We start from the raw sequence: 18,040 nt of genomic DNA, 5'->3' as shown, positions 1-18,040 counted from the left end.
GCTTAGTCAACATATGGCATGATATTTTATACTTGGAAGTCTTATTTTTGATTGACTAGATTTAGATCGAAAGCCAGAGGAATCTGTGAGTCAGCCCCTATCAGATTTTCTTGATTATAGCTACCATTAGCCACAGTTTGAGTTTCATATGATGGTTTCAGTAGTGGACCAATGGCTGACGTCTTTTGTGTTTCTCACCCTGACAGCAGCAGTAATATACCCTACTTCCCCACTTCCCATGATTGGTAAATACCTGACATGTGGGCGGTCAGAGTACCTTTGCTGATTAGAACACTGACGATAATACAACTTGGTCTGCAGGCTTATTACCTTCAAGGTGGAAGCCCAACTAAGCTATTGTCACTTCAGCAGAAATAATGAACAGGTGGGACAGCCACTGAGAAAAATACTGATATCAAGCCAAGAGTCTCAATGCAATCTCAAGACTCTTACTCCCTCTTACAGAGAATGACTTAACCACTTTTCTACCTCAGCTGGAAACATGTACATGCATGAGTGCACCAACATGTGCATGCACACACACACACACACACACACACACACACACACATCCTGTAGGTTTTTCAGTAACCTGAAGACTAATAATTTAAGAAAATGATGACTTGGGCTGTATAACCTGAACAAGTCTAGCTGATGTGCCTTGGCACACATCTTTGGTGCTATAATTAATCCAGTGTCAGAAATCTCCCCTTCATTTTGTCATACTTCTTCCATTTCTACCAATTGGAGAGACATGTGTTTACTAAACATTTATTTAAACTGCAGATATCCCTGTTTTAGAGTCCCAATAGCCTTTCATATGTAAGAAGGAACTCAAATAATTTGTTTCCTCTAAGACCAACTTGATTTGTTCATAAACCAATGTGCATTTGTTCAACTGAATTCTGTTTTCCCTGGCACTGAATAAATGAGAGTGTTGACTGAGGAAAGGAAGAAGCAGATTACCAACCCTGAAAAACAGATTACTTTGTGGGTAGAGAGGTGAGTGAGGGAGATTAGTTAGGTCAGAGGAAATGCTTTAAAGCCACTGAGACAAATTTTGCAACAGCACCCTCCAGGCACGTTCTGTTTGGCCAAAGTAGCAGCAGACATCTTACATATATCCACTACGACAGGTGAGTTGGTTTGAATCTTTCTGCAATAGAAAGATGGCAGTAAAACCAATGAGATAGTATCTTAGTATCTGCTAAGGAGACCAACAGATAAGTTTTATTTTATTTTTTTATTTTTTAATATGAAATTTATTGTCAAATTGGTTTCCATACAACACCCAGTGCTCATCCCCAAAGGTGCCCTCCTCAATACCCATCGCCCACCCTCCCCTCCCTCCTACCCCCCATCAACCCTCAGTCTGTTCTGTTTTTAAGAGTCTCTTATGCTTTGGCTCTCTCCCTCTCTAACCTCTTTTTTTTTCTTCCCCTCCCCCATGGACTTCTGTTAACAGATAAGTTTTATAGACGTGCAGCACATATCAGTGGCCACACTCTTTGGTGGGGAGCAAATACCATGATGACATTTTCAAATAAGAAATATACATTGGGGGGAAAGAGGGCTGTGCTTTTGGTAGACTTAGATATGTTTAAATCATAATGAAACTATGACTAGTTGTTAAGATTGTGCAATTCTATAAGGCCCTTTAAATCATTTTTGAGTAAGAGAGAGTATGAATGAAAACACATTAATTTAAAAGTGCTATTAAGATTATAGTAAATATTTTATAAATAGTCCCATAAAAGAAATAAGTGACTATTCAGTTGGCAAGAGAAGATCTGTTGAAAGATAAAATAGTCCACCTAGAAGACCTATAAACCCATATATTTTCATTTCAATGTCAAATCACAACTTGCCTTCTTTTTTCTTAATTCCTATATTTGAATCGCCTCTTTAATGGAATCAACTCTAGCTTTAAAAAATTTATACCTAAAAAGAGAGCGAACTCAGTTTACTCAGATTAATATATTTTAAACATATTTTTCCTCTTTTCCTCCACTCAGAAGAGATATTTTCAGTTTTATTTATGGTCCGACTGTGATTTTCTCATTTTATATTGTGTAAAATCACGTGAATATAACTGAGACCCCCTTAGCCGCCAAAGTTGGTTTGCGTCAAAAACATCAACAAATCCAAGGATAGAAAACGAGATGAAAGAAAGATAAATGCCATTTTGATTAATGGCTATTTGAGAATTAACTGTTCTCATCTAATTTTCTGTCTCATGCTTACATTTTTTTCTGTTTATCTATATTTGCAAATTATTTGCAGCCCACCACTTTCTACACATGATTCATTTTCTTTTACCCAGAAATAAGCAATCATGTGTGTAAGGATTGTTCTTGTAACATTTACAATGAAATTCGTCCTCTGATTTTTTCATCTAGAGAACTCTAGATGTTCTCTAGAAGATCATCCAAAAGAGGTGGCCATGCCAAAGAAGGTCCACCTACAGTTAGCAATAGGAAGTAATGCTACAGGGCAGCAGTTTGCTTATTCATGAACTGCCTGGCTTAGAATTGTGCACAGGGCCTTGTCACGTGACCTAGCCACAGTCAATTCTCACTCTTCACGTCATTCTTAAAAGCATGTCTTCAAGCCCACCTATATAGAGATTCATTTGTTAACTGAAAAATATTCCATTATATGCATTTTCTATGCCCTTTCTACTTGATGCAGCATCTCCAAATTGCCTTGGGGGATTGACCCTTTTTGGGTCAATTTCACTAGGAAATTTTTCCCCCTTCCCCCTTCTCTTTCCTTCCCTCCCCCACCTTCCCTTTCCTTCCTTCCTTCCTTCCTTCCTTCCTCCTTCCCTTCCTTCCTCTCTTTCCCCTTCTTATCTATCCCCTCCCTCCCCCTCTTCCTTTCTATCTCAAGCCATCTGTATGATGCCCACATGAACTATTGGGAGCTTAATGTATGTTGCTAGGTTATCACTTTACAAGCAGGGAAATAGAACATGGAGAGTGACTGTCCACCAAAATTCAGTAGACGACAATTCAGTGCAAGGGTTTTGCTCTGCCCGCCACATACTCATTGATTACGTCTATGTCTCCTTTCACTGAAAACTTGCACTAAATAAAATGGAAGCTCTCAAGTATGAATTCAAAGTAAATGAGATAAATAAACACTTACTAAAATAGATGCAGGCACACACTTTTAGCACCGTAAGCTATTTCAGATAAAACAAAAACAAAAACAAAAACTAAACTTTCATTTGGAGCTCAAGTGTCTAAGAGTTTCATTGTCAACAAAGTAAACCCTCAGGTGCCAGGGTCATAGGCACTAAAGTAACCCACAAACACTTGAAAATTTATTTAACGCCATCAGACTTCTGGAAGAATAAATATATACATTTTCCTTATAAATACAATATTCATACAACTACAGGACACGTGCTTTCATATAAACTATATCAATGGCATAACATAAACTCCATAACACTTAACAGTAATAAACGTATGTTTTTTTTTTTCTTTTCCCCAAACTTTCAGGCAATGATCAGTTATAATATCTAATTCAACTTTCTTTTAAAGATGTAACTCGTGCAATAAAAAAAAATAATTTATATCTGTGACATTTGGACTGTATGAGAGCCCTGAAAATAGTTCATCATTTTAATTACTAATGGTGCTGTATATATCACATATTTCCTTAGAGAAAACCACTTTGAAACCTCACAGTTATTTATAATAAACCCTTGGCATAAAAAAATAACTTCATGTTACTGAATTTCTCCTCCTAGTGCCCTTCGATTTACAAGTAAAATTCAAAAACATAGCCCTTCTTATTATCAAATCTCATAAATAAACTGCAATTGGAGGTAAAAGCGAAATGTATATTAAAGCATCACTGCAATGCCTGAATAATGGCCTCTTTGGAAAATGTCAGTGATATTTATACCATATTGTGGATGACTTCTTACTTTCCCAAACTTACTGAACCATCTAACCTTCGTAATCTAATGCTCACACTAGAGCCCTACACTCTTGAAATAATAAGCAGGCTTTTTTTTACCTCCTAAAAAGCTCTACTCAGCATTTAAATCATTGAAATCTTTTGGAAGCAGTGTTCACTCTTAAGGGTTACATTAAAATAAAATGGCCAGCAAATATAGCTATGTTTGGAAAAGTACATTGTTATATATTTAGTAAAATATTTGCATGGTTTATCTGTTCATTGTCCTTTTTTCTTTCTTAAAAATCCATTCTTAAATTGGTAGTAAGATAATTGATTATTACCTTTTGCCAGTCACTTAGTTAATGATAGCAACCATTTGTTATATAAAATTATCGTTAAACTTTCTCTTGATTAAATTAGATAAATGTAAAATTCGGGTTTAAAAAACATACAAAAATGCTATATTCTTTAAAAGTCCTATGAAATCCCGTAATCATTTATTCAGTTGTAAACGATTTCACTTCCTGATTGAACTAATTTATTGTGTTAAAATAATATTAGAACTTTAAAGTGCTTGGCCAAAAATACATGAAAATATTTTGCCTCACAGCTTATAACCAATTCTTCTGAAAACGCAAAGAAGCTTATTAAATGGAATATTACTCAGCCCTAAAAAAGAATGGCATCTTGCCATTTGCAGGGACATGAATGGAGCTAGAAACTCCTATGTGAAGCGAAGTCAGTCAGTCGGGGAAGGACAAATACCATATGATTTCACTCATATGTAGTATTTAAGAAGCAAAACAAATGAGCAAAGGAAATAAAAGAGAGAGAGGGGGACAAACAAGAAATAAACTCTTAACTAGAGAGAAGAAACCGATGGTTATAAGAGAGGAGAGGGGAGAAAGGTGGGTAAAATAGGCAATGGAGATTGAGGAGTACCCTTGTGATGAGCACTGTGTGTTTTAAGAAAGCATCCAACCACTATGTTGTACATTGGAAACCACTATTACACTGTATGTTAACTAATTGGAGTTTAAATACAAATATATAAAATAAAAGAAGTTTGTTAAAAAAAGACTTTTGTTACATAAAATACATTTCCTTTTCTAAATTTTCATCACTCTTTAAATCTAAAATAATGAACTGTAGTTTTAAATATCCATGGATGTATTTCTTTTGTGATGTATACTATCCTGATACCCCTATTAAGGCGACCTGGATTGTCATAAAGATTCTATATTATATAGATATAGATGATATAGATATAGATATAGATAAAGATATAGATATAGATTGATATGATGTTATGTTCACATAACACTCACATATTCTGGAAATGTAAAAATGAGCCTATCTGCCAAGTTAACCAGGGAGCCATCAAAGAAGGCTGGCAGGTTACCAGGAGTTTCCTTCCTCCTTCACTTACGATTCTTTCCACGCACATGTAGCTTGTTCTGCTGAATTTTAATCTATTTCCTTCTCTCTTTACTTTCTATTGAAATACCTTCTACCTATCACAGCGCAGCATATGATTTCAGTATCTGAGGCGTAATCACGATTTTTTTTAAGTTCTTCAAGTGTTGCAAAACACAACCAAATTATTTGATTCCTGCTTCTCTTCTCACTCCCGCTGAAGCCAAAAATATTTGGATATTCTCCCATAACCTATTGCAACCCAGCAGACTTTGCAGAAAAGCAAATTAGTGAGCTGAAAGTTACGATTCTGATGATTTCCATGATACAATTAGAACGTGAGTCTCCTGGAAAAAAATGTCTTATGGATATCCTAAAATATACTTACTAAGCAGGACCTGTTTAATTCACAAATTTGAAGCCTTTTTGATAGCCAGTTCGGAAATAAGAAAAAAAGCCACTGATAATATGATCCTTATTGTAAATAAACATTGAATTAAATAATCCAAAACACGTCTGTAAAACCATTAGCCCTCCCAATCTCATTTTTTGCTTTCATTATAAACACAGAAATCTGTAAAACTTTAGCATAACGATTAAGGTTTCTATGACCTCACAAAATTGGCACAATTTCAAAATTAGATCTACATGGTTTTTGTTGTTTTGAAAATATTTGTCTGCATTTTCTTCATTACTCAAACACTTTTGCTTATCATGTTGCTATGCTCAACAAAGTTCGCAAAGAATTAAAATCCCGAGCAGTAGGCACTATGGCGTCTAAGGACATCCCCCTGCCCCTGCCCCTGCCAATTAGCTAATATCCTATTACGACCAGCTAATGTGCTTGTGTTAACAATTCTCTTTATAATCAGATGTTCTATTTATTTAATTGATGCCTGTTGTCCTGATTAGAGTGGACAGGCAAGCTTAAATAATGATGGTTGAGTCATTAATGCTTATGATTGGAAATCTTTGGTTAACTCGATCTGCTTTATTGACTATAAACTCTGGTGATGTTGCATACTGTGGTGTCTCCAGCCACAAAATAGTGGTGATAAGATCATATTATGCCGCTCCTGACTTTAAGCTGGAATATAGTTTTGACTGGTTTCACTTCTGGCCAAAGTTGTTAGTCGATTACAAAGAATGTTTGTAATGTCAAGCTTTACAAAAGGATGCCAACTTCCATGTCCCTCCAGGAACACAGCAGGCTACACTACCTAGTGTTTTTCTGTATCTTATAAATAAAATTGTGTGTTTGCTTTCCTATTTCATCCTGCTGATTCGAGATAAGTAGTGCATCTAAGGACACAAAAGAAAGTGTCAACTCACCAAGATCTATACTTTTAAGCAAGCTACTGCAATAAATTTTGTTGCCTCCATACTGGGATTCGGGGAAATCTGGATCATAGCTCGCTCACTAACCGTATGACCTTGAGAAGTTACGCATTTTTTTTTTCTTAACCGGATTTCAAAACGAGGAATTTTCATAATCTCTTGCAGATAAAATAATTCAGGTTTCTATATGAATGCTTTATGTTCCACGCCTTAATAAAATTGAAGACAATCAATCATGAAGTTAGTTTTTCTATTCGTCTTTATCACAATGGCTCTCATAGTCAGTTACATTGCAATAGAGAAAGAGCATTTGCAGTGAGGATAGAAGGTAAAGTCTCCAGATACAAAAGAAGCGATGGCTCCACAAATAAAAAATTAGTGACTTTTTCTCCAGAACAATAGCATCGGTAGGATAAAAGCACTTTAGAGCACTACAGCATTGTCTCAAAATTACAATGACTTGTATTAAAAATTCTCAATCACAAATTCCAATGAAATCTTTGAGACTTATGTTACCAAATTCCAGTCAGAATTATCACTATTATTATGTCTGACAATTACCATGTAATCACAGACCATTAGCACTGGAATTCATTTTGTCTAACTTGCTGTCTTATGAATGAGTTCCTTTAATAATGCTTTGAGAAGTTAACCATGCAACCTGAGTTTCAACATCTTTAGTGATACAGATTTCAGAACACAGACTATTCTATGAAGCAGATTTTATTAACATTTCATAAGGCAATAAATTTCACCTTTATGGAAGCAATTTTCTCCTAGTTAAGTCTACTGGCATTCTTTCTGCCCTCAATAATCACAAGATTGAGTTCAACCTTTTGTGTCTCTTTTGCATTAAAGTCCTCCAAATATCTCAGATGGCGGTCCTTTTCCTCACCTTATCTTCCTTAGAGTACCAAGCATTTTCTTGGATTCACCTTTTTTTTTTTTTTTTTTTTTAATTTTATACAGAAAGGGAATGCGAGCAAGGGAGAGGGCAGAGGGAGATAGAGAGAGAGAGGAAGAGAATTTAAGTAGGCTCCACTCTCAGTGAGGAGCCTCACGCAGGGCTCCCCCCTATGACCCTGAGATCATGACTTGAGCCGAAATCAAGACTTGGACGCTCAACTGACTGAGGCACCCAGGCACCTTGGATTCATCAATTTTTAAAAGCACAATTCTCAGAATCATTTTCAAGACAAAGCTCCAGAAAGAAAAGTAAGTCAACACATATTATCTCTAAAGATTATATCCCTGATATCACTGGCTGTTGTATTTTAAAGATGAGGACACTGTGTCTTGGGGAAATGAAATATAGCTTACTGGCAAATCTAGAACAAAACTCTAATTTCTAAAGTTCCCAGTCTTCCATGTTCTGTAAAAAGTTGGAAGTTACTTTTAAAATGAGCTAGTCAAATTCCACATTTTAGTGAAATACATGAGGTCTTGAGATGTTAAGTGATTAATCCAAGTATCCTGCATTTTACTCTCCTCTTTCTAAGATACTAAAAGACAGAGTGAAAGATATTAAATTGGGTATGTTGCAAATAGAACACATCTTCAATAGCAGTGAGAAACAAAGCAGATAGAGGTCATCTGTTCTTGAGAATATTGCTTAAGAACCTTACATATAATCAAATAACTGAAGGATATTGCCTTCAGAATTGAATCTAAGAAAAGCGGAATGAGGGACATATATTCACACAATTGACAAAGCAACATTTAGTATTAAAGAGAAAGAATTTATGTAGGCATTGGAGCTTTCAAGAATATAAAGTCAAACATTACAATTACCATATGGAAAATGTTCATTAAGATTATATAGGTTCATAATATATGAAGCACATTTGAAAATGGAAATCTTGGGTAGGGTCAGGGAAAAGCCATGTGGCATAAAAAAGTATTCCCTGCCAGCAAATTAATTAAATTTCCAGGTTCTAGAAAAGGCCATATATTCTATGTAGGCACTCATTGAAAGTCAGATGTGCAGGGCCTCTGAGAGAGTGCCATAATCTATTCATAAATAGAACTCACCAAGGGACATTGACAGAAATTTGGCATTAAGGAACACTTCACATAAATGAAATTTTACTTTGCTGTAACTTTTATTAGGGAAAGTCCATATCTGACAGAGAATCCTTTAAATAACTTTCAATCTTATTTTTTTCTACTTTGACCTCTGTGTAACATATTATTACATGTTAGCACATATTATTAGTCATTAAAGTCAGTAATTTCATCGAGAAAAATGGGTTTTGTTTTGTCTTGATTTTGTTTTGTTTGTCTTTTACTTCCACTGATCCGCTAATATCATTATCCACTTAAGGATATTCTTTTTTAGTGCCAAATTTGTTAGAATGGTGAATGGGCTTTTAGGGAAAGATCCATCTCAGGCATCAACCAAACCAAAATAGGTATTCAATTAAAAATAAAACGTTAAGACTGAAAATTCTTTTACCTTCATCAAATGTTATTTTTTACGTATTAATTCATTTCTTTATCTTTTTGCAGCCCTTTTATACATGGTGATATTTATGTTATTTTTTACTGTACAATATAGTATCCAAACCGCACCTTTATTAATGTAAAAATTCAGATCAAAGCCCTATGCAGTTTTAAACCTCCTGTTTTTCTCCTGAAGGTATTCAAATGGATTTTCTAAATTCTTCCAATCGACCAAATATGAGAATATAAACTGTGGGAACCCATCCTGCATTCCTTCTTTTATAAAAGAGCATTTGTGCAGTAAATGAATGCTAAAAGGATTTACAACCAAACGGCACAAGGCAATTACAAAACTTGGGCTGTAACCTAGCAAATAATATATACAGACACACTATACATGTGGACATTATGATGGAGGGTCTGTCTGAATTTACGTCTTGGAAGTACTTTCATTTGGAAAAGGAACCGAACTTATTATGTGTTTTCCCAAGGAGAAAACCCAGGATAAATGGATTCAAGTTACAGGAAGACAGATTTTGGCTCAATATAAGAAGAAAGTCAAGAATTAAAGATGTACCAAAACAGAATGAGTTACCTCTGGATTTTGTGTCACCGAAATTATTCAAGCAGAAATGAGTCTTTCTTGTAATGGTGTTATGGGAGGCATGCACGATTTAAGTCTAGATTGGTTGACCATAATCTCTCTCAAAATTCCATGACTAATTCAACAAACACTGATTGTGTGTTGGGCACTCCACGAAAGAAAGGAAGGAAGGAAGGAAGGAAGGAAGAAAGAACAAAAGAAAGAGAAAAAAAGAAAGTGGGAGGGAGAAAGAATGAAGGAACAAAGGAAGGAAGGAAATTATGCCTATATTCAAAGAGCTAATATATTGATTAATTCTAGAGTTATCTTGACAGTATGGTGAGGAGGGATATTTTGATTTGTATTCTAATTTTTCCTTCAAGCCTTGGCTCAAGTGTATTCTCCAGGCACAATCTTTTTAGTTCTAAATACTCCAAGTTAATGCTTAAACCCTTATCTTGCTCTCAAAATACTATTCCCACAGAAAAAGTCCTAGAAATATACAGTGTTCACAAATCAACATGTCTTAACTTGTTCTTTTTCTTTCCAGCACTTTTACCTCAAAGGATTTTCTAAGAATAAAGGAAACACAAATTCATAAATAAAGTTCTTTTTTCTTCCTGCATTGATTTTGTTTTCCCTCCAAGTTTTATTTCATATATTTTTTTAAAGTCTTCTCAATGTCTGTGGTTTTCAACGATATATTTCCTTCAATCTTTTATTGCTTTTCCATTTTTTTCATTTTTCCAGAATCTTTTGGTTTCTTCTTTCTCAAAAAAGTTGTTTTGTTTTTTTTTTTTTCCCCTTTTTGGTTAATCCTGTTAATCTCATCTATATTTTAATCTCCATCTTTTCTTTTCTTTTCTTTTCTTTTCTTTTCTTTTCTATTTTCTTTTCTTTTCTTTTCCTTTCTTTTCTTATAAACTGATAAGACTCTTTCCTATATGGTGTACATTTCCTTTATTTCCTATAATGTAAAAAAGAATTTCTCTGGTTAGTTTTCCTCAAAACCTTAGAATATGTTACTTGAATGTTCTTCTTTCTATATGAGATACAAGTATACCTGCACTACTTTTCTTAACATTAGAATTGGGAAATTTTATAAAATTTAAATTAGCCTTTTTCTGCATTTGTAATTGTTTTACAATTATTTAGTTTTTAATTATAGGTCCCATATTTAGAAGAAAACAATGAATTATTTTGTATGCTATATTACTCGTATATTGACTAATCTGTGAAGTTAGTAATGGTCAAGAAGCAAACACTAAGGGGAACAAAAAAAAAAGTGGAGGGAAGTATGGATGTGGGGAAGGGTCCATATGCAGGTTAAAAAAAAAAAAAAAAAACAGATGACTGTTTTGTAAACATTCACTCATTTGCCCGATACATTTTGGGTATCAAACACTGGGACATAGAAGAATTCTTGAAACATAAGATGAAATCATTGTCCTCCAGTAACTCAGAAGTGAGCATAACTCAGAGTCCCAACTTTGCTTAGGAAGAATCAGGAGAAATTACAGAAGGCAAATCCCTCTTTAGCCAATTCTGAGTGACCAGTGACCCTGCCACCTTAGATTTCTCCAAGTCTCATTTTTTTTCCCCCACTGAATTTGGATGATGATAATAATGTCTAAATCTATGCTCGTTTGTATTAAGAAAATGGAGATTAAGCTCATTAATGTGGTTCCTGACACCTATTAAACTCTCATTACATGTCTGCTATTATTGTTGGAGCTTTCCAAACAAAGCTGGGCTTGAAGGGCCCTCCAGATGGAGAGACCCAGTTATGTGAAGGCTGGTGGACATGAGAGATAACATCCATGTGCAGAAATAAGATCACAAAAGACAACCAATGATTTCAGAGTTTTGTCAGATAAGAGGCCGTATGTTCCTGAATGAAGATTAATGGTTCAGCCTTCAATGACTAATGGTTGCATCGGCGAAAATGCATGTAAATCAAAATGGTTACTCTGTTTACTGACACAAACAAGTCTTAACTATGCTACCACTTTAAAGAATATCACAAATAAGGCTGCCACCCACATGCACACCTATAGACACACTTACTGTTTTAAAGCATCTGCCAATAATTTTCCTACCCTCGGGGTAGTGTTCTAGTCACATCCCCATAGAGTCAGGGTGTAATGCAGCACCTGACACATCCTCAAAACAAGCCCCTGCAGGAGCTAGAAGGACCAGTTCTTCCAGTGAAAAAGGAAATCAAGAAGGTGGGCGTTTTCCTGTGATGACTAAGGGTTTATGTTTTATAGGTTATGACTCTGCTGGAGTTTGAGCCCTAAGGGACCTAGCTCCTTTCAAAATGTAGCAGCCTGAACAGAGGCGATCTTGGGACTGGTGAAGGAAACAGTCCCCTTCAGCTCCCTCAAATGCCACCAGCTGAGTTGACAAAAAAAAAAAAAAAAAGTTCTGCGGAAAGCAATGAGAATACATTTGGCTCTCACATCTGAATACCAAAGCTTTGTGGGTCATTTAGGTTTGTTTGAACTAGTTTATACCTAATTTTCTAGAACCAAGTGAGTAAGCATAATTAATGTGCATACAATTTGTGCCATGCTTTTGAAAATCCAAATGTGAAAATAATTGAATTATGAGTAAAAATTCACCAAAGCATTCTCATTGTATAGTATAGTTTTCAGAGGTATGCTATATATATGTGTGTGTGTATATATATATATATATATATGTGTGTGTGTGTGTGTGTGTGTGTGTGTGTGTATATATATATATTGTTCGTGTAAGGCTGAAAGTGGCATAAACATACAAGTTCCATTTCTTTCCTACATAACGAGCTGAGGAACCCGCATCACACGTTTTTCCAACAATTGTATCATTAATTCTTCCATAGTCTTTTCATTAAAAAACGAAACAAAACAAAACCTCTAACTGCGCAGGGAATTCTGAAATGCATAGCATGCCGAAATGTGCAAATACAGAGTTAGGGCGAACAACTCTCCCACATCAGTAGACTCGGTGTGGTGTATACTTGCGTCTTCTAAATGTAAGAGAGACACTATGAATGGAGAACGCAGAGAGGGGCAGCTTCACTGCTTCATGAGAACCGCCATACCTGTTGCTTAATGGAGAGGCCTTAACAGCACTCTTCTTCCATGCGTCTTGCCATGAGGAAAGGGGAGGAAGGGAAAGGTAGTGATGGCAGCAACACCTGGGGAAGGGAGATGGGGAAATATGTAAAGGGAAAATCAGCAGTCCCTACACAATGGTGTCCATCCATAGACCTGGCCAATAAAACAATTTCCAAAAACTCTGATTTCGTTTCCTTTCTCTCCTTTCTTAAAATCTAGACGAATTTCAAGAATCACTTGTGCAAATTAGGTATATTGAACGTTGTCAATGGGCACATTCTTACGACCAAAATCTTCCAAGTCTAGGGACATGGGGAGCTACTACCCATAATAGTACTATCTTATTCTCACTTTGATATTTGGGTATAGATTTTCTTTACACCAGGTTTAAGAAAAAAAAAACTATATAAGATAAACAATATCAAACATATACGTATTTTTCCAACACACAGTAGGGTCATTATCATCTCCTCATTCTGCCTCTACCCAATTGGTACATAACTGGCTCCCAACCAACTTTCTTTCTTACATTCTCCTAAGGGGATGTAGTTCTGATATCAAAACAACTTCAATTGGTTAAGTTAATAAAAAAGAATTTAATAAAAAAGAATTAAACTTAGAATTCCTATGTACTGCAAGAGGTGTAACTAATAAAACTTATTAAAAAAAGGCTTACGTTCTAATTATATGTTGTAGACATGATTTAATCTTGATCATATGTACATTTTGAAAAGTAAATATATGAGTTATATAAAAAGAAGCAAAATGGAAATGTTTAAAAACAGTTGATAATGGTAAACAAGTTGGGTTTTAATAGTGATTGTTTTCATATACCAATATATGAGATCATACCACACCTGAAAACCAAACACTGCTACTCGATTTTGTTCTTTGTATTTATTTTTAATCTTTAGTTTTGTAGGTTTGTATTTAGATACACGCTACCTATGAAAAGTAATTGTTTTATGCTATTTAGAGACATTTTTATACAAAGTGGAAATCAACTTGTAAAAAGATATGCACAGTTTTATGAAGAAAATAAGGGGTATTCCACTGTGGTGGGGTTGTTGATAACAGAGGAAGCTGTGCATGTGTGGAAGGGGGGTGGTATCTGGGAAATCTCTGTACCTTTTTCTCAGTTTTGTGGCGAATCAAGGCTCCTCTAAAATTTGAATTCCAAATTAAAAAAAAAATAGTAAAACAGAAAAGAAAAATATTGTAGAAAATGAAAAATAGGAGGGAATTAATTTTTTTTTGTGAAAAAAAACAATTGACTCCTCACCCCAATACGTTTCTTAGTGTATTATGGACGGGTTGGGACATTCTTGAATTTTTGTTTAAAGACAGGGATTGTCATGAATACATGTCTGCACTCTGAATGTGATTCTATCCTTTAATCCTGACATTTAGGAATGCAGCTATCACAAAGATCTGAGGGGTTAGAAGCATGATAATCCTTTTGGTTTTATCTTAATCTTGTTTAGACAGGGTGTCTCCAAATTTTCCAATTTCTCAATTCCTCTGATTCTTGACACACTGCTTACTATTAGCCATCATGTCTTTTTTTAAAGTAACATGACCCACCTAATGATTAGGCAACAGTATTAGTCAGCCCTTGAATTGAGAAATTTAGAAACTAATTGGTTATCATGAGAGATTAGCATCAAAGAATTCTGAAGGCATATGCAGTCTAGGCCTGTTGAAATAAAAAAAAAAAAGAAGAAAAGAAAACCTCAAAGTAGGCAATTTAATTTGTATCTGATAGGTTTACACATATTTTATAGCTTTGTTTTTTCTCATAATCTTCAAATTTTGTATTTAATTTTAAAAATATTGTTATTTCACATAATATTTTAAACCTTAAATTCCCTCTTAAAATTAAAACCTACATATTCCAGTAATATCAAAGTAAGGAAAAAAAATAAACCTAATTATTCCTCTATTTAAATATTCCTGAAAGAGTATTTTGGACTCATCATTTTGTCTTTGGAAGAACCAAATGCGGGAATTTCGCAAGCCAGAAGAAAAAGGATCCACATGCTCTTAATTTGTTATAAGGTTCTTGCATGCAGCATAAAGTACAGTATTTTCTTTTTTGCGGCTTCCTAATACCCTAAGGATTTTGTATATAGTAAATTCTTCCTTAGACCTTGGGAAGGATAGGTTATTATGGTGTAATAGATTTGAAAATTAGCACTATACTGTGGAAGATACAAAAATAACCAAAGATATACTTATGAGAAATTTTGGAAAATAAATACACACACATAAAATACAAAATAACACTAATAGTACAACTTTTCAAGATGTAACAAGCAATATAAAATGATTTTATAAATAGCTGAGTTTATAAATAACTGTAACCACACAGAATAGTGACTAAAAAGATTAAACTGGAATTTTAAAGAGTCATGAATTCGTGGACTGGAGAAGGGAACATTATGGATTAAATAATGCAAAATTAAGAGCTATTTTTTCGTTATATGTAAGAGGTAGAAGCCAGGGGAATAAAATGATCTCTGGCACTAAAAGGGTATTTGGTAGGAATCTGCTTATGGACAACGATACAAGCTAGATTTTCACCTGAATAAAAAATGAAAATAAAAAGTGGACAGAGAGATGGTGTGTAATTATTACTGAGCAGAATTGACATTAGAGGGTTTTAACGAGACCGCTCTTCCTAAAGGACAGGGATTCTCTGTCACATACATGGAACAACAATGACGTCAGAGAGAATACCATGGGTCGGCCCATTGTAAAGTCGGCCTCTCCTAATTTCTATTTTTGGACAAATATATAATCAAGGTAGAAATACTGATATTAAGATACAAACACTCATGGGCGTGTGACTGAGTGAAGTAAGCACAGAGAGCACAATGTTGAACTGTCACACGGAAGAATAAGGCACGAGTCTTGGTTCATACACATAAGGATTCCAGTCTTCAGGTGGGGATCAAAACTAAGGGTCAAATTGTAGCGCTTGGAAGTTACAAGAGAAGAGGTAAGGGGAGCAAACTTTGACAAGACAGATGCTGAGCTTCTTCTCAAAGACTGAGTAGGATAAGGGTAAAGGATAGAAGAAAGAAGCAGCTTGCAGGAAGGAAAGCTGATGCAACCAAAGGCATTATGTAGAAAGGAGGGTGTTGAGTGCTGGCAGGTCTGAAGTGACTCCAACCAGAATAGACAGTGCAATGGAAGGACGCGCAGATCGCACCTTGATGGGGGCACCTGGGTGGCTCAGTTGGTTAAGTGTCTGACTCTTGAATTCAGATCAGGTCATAATCTCATGGTTAGTGAGCTTGAGCCCCAAGTTGGGCTCTTCACTGGCAGTGCGGAGTCTGCTTGGAATTCTGTCTCTCCCTCTCTTTCTGCCCCTCCTGTCTCTCTCTCTCTCAAAATAAACAAATAAACTTAAAAAGAAGAAGAAGAAGAAGAAGAAGAAGAAGACACCTTGATATGTTGAAGAGACACATCTATCAATATAAGATTAATTTGGCCCGTGAGACTGCTGTTCTCTATTTAATGTCTTAAGCTTTTCTCAAAACCCCAGTGTGTCTGGTACAAGGACATATGAGAAAACACTATTTACCACACTGCGTAAACATTCCTGATAACACTATTGCTTTCCTTATCCTCTTTGTAAGGTCCATCTTAAAAACAATTTTTTTTTCTAACAATTAGAAAACATATTTCAGCTCTGGGTCTAACTCTAAAACTTCCCCATAGTCTCGCACATTCCTACCCAAAGTCTCTACTGAAGATGAGCAGTCTAGTGTATTACACTGTGGAAACCATGCTCTGGGCAACGAGATGGTTCTGATTTTCTTTCATCCTCCTTCTTGCTAATAGAGGCTAAATAATGATCAAAAAGGGTATTTTAATAAATATAATGTTAGTGTCCGTAGTGTATATGGGCAGGGCTGGCGTGTGGACAGGCCAGCCCGGTTGTCTGTGCTCACTTTGGCATGACAGGATTAAGATCTCCCATGCGGGCAATGGAGAGAGGCGGAACCTGAAAACTTTTGCAGAAGGAACACTACCTGTTCTTGTAGCATTCGTAATATGGTGCTATTGCAGGGGTGTCTGGGTGGCTCCGTCGGTTAAGTATCCAACTCTTGATATTGGATCTCAGGGTTTGTGGGTTTGAGCCCCACGTACAGCTCTGCTCTGACATCATGGAGCATGCTTGGGATTCTCTCTCTCTCTCTCTCTCTCTCTCTTCCCCTCCTCCGTTCACTCACTCTCTCTCTTTCAAAATAAATACATTAAAAAAAAAGCATGCTTTGCAAACATGACATCATCCAATGAACTCCTTGCAAAATGCATCTTATTTTGTACTTATTTTATAAATCCATTACTTATTATGTATATCTTATACATATAAACCTTGAATAAGGTTATTAGTCAAACTTAACTACTGAGAGCACAAGGAAGGAAAAGCCAGAAAATGCAAAGGGAGAAATAGTATTGTGTAGGCAGCACCTGATGTTTTATTTTAATCAGTAAAAATCATAACGATTTAAGATAAAAGAATAGCTGTTAATCTTTTATTCAGCTCTTATTAGTAAGTGTTAAGAATGGGTTTCTAGATTCCTGTATTATATTTTGTACTCCTAAGATTTAAAAGCATAGCTTGCATAGCTTAAGGGCAATATAAATCAGCTAAGTAAAAATGTTTGCTATTACGAGAATCCAGCTTTGGTAAATGACTGTACAATGAAGAAATTAGGAAATAGTATAAAAAGCATTTAAGTGTAAACCTCAGCTACTAATACTGAATTGCATTTTAAATGAGTTTGATATATATGCATTCAAAATAGGGTGTATTAATGCTAGCATATGATGTTTAAGTTTCTTTAACTCTAAAGCAAAAACATGAAATATCCTTTTGCTCTTTTCTCTTTGAAGATGCTCATTAATTTTATTTTACATTACACACTCTTTCCTAAAAATTTACTCTCATAGTGACAATGGGAGTTTTGCCATATACAGATCTGGAGTTATGATACATTTTTTGACAATTTTATTAAAATTTCAAAATTTAGTTGCATTAAAATATTATATAAAGCTTCTAGCAAATCTATGATATTTTGCTTATTTTCAAATTCCTAATGTTTTACAAATCTGCTCTCCCTATAAATTTCACCATTTATAGCTATAATAGTATTACTCACTTGGGTGCTTGGGTGGCTTAGTCATTTGGGAGTCCGATTCTTGGTTTTGGCTCGGATCATGAAATCTC

General features: G+C 35.2%; 1 protein-coding gene across 7 annotated transcripts in view; it reads right to left on the bottom strand.

Annotated features, from left to right (window-relative positions):
* PCDH7 (protocadherin 7) overlaps positions 1-18,040 on the bottom strand; it is a 422,251-nt gene that overhangs the window by 190,825 nt on the left and 213,386 nt on the right. For 2 of the 7 annotated variants that reach the window (XM_060655277.3, XM_060655276.3), the window contains exon 3: positions 12,783-12,878. The exons of the other annotated variants lie outside the window; for them this stretch is intronic. In XM_060655277.3, coding sequence (XP_060511260.1) covers positions 12,790-12,878 — 89 coding nt within the window. In that variant the 3' untranslated portion in view covers positions 12,783-12,789. The remainder of the gene's footprint in view (positions 1-12,782; positions 12,879-18,040) is intronic. 7 annotated transcript variants of the gene reach the window in all.

This window comes from Panthera onca, chromosome B1 (assembly GCF_046562875.1).
Source record: "Panthera onca isolate mPanOnc1 chromosome B1, mPanOnc1 haplotype 2, whole genome shotgun sequence".
Lineage (NCBI taxonomy): Eukaryota > Metazoa > Chordata > Mammalia > Carnivora > Felidae > Panthera > Panthera onca.
This window is presented reverse-complemented; position numbering and strand designations above follow the sequence as displayed.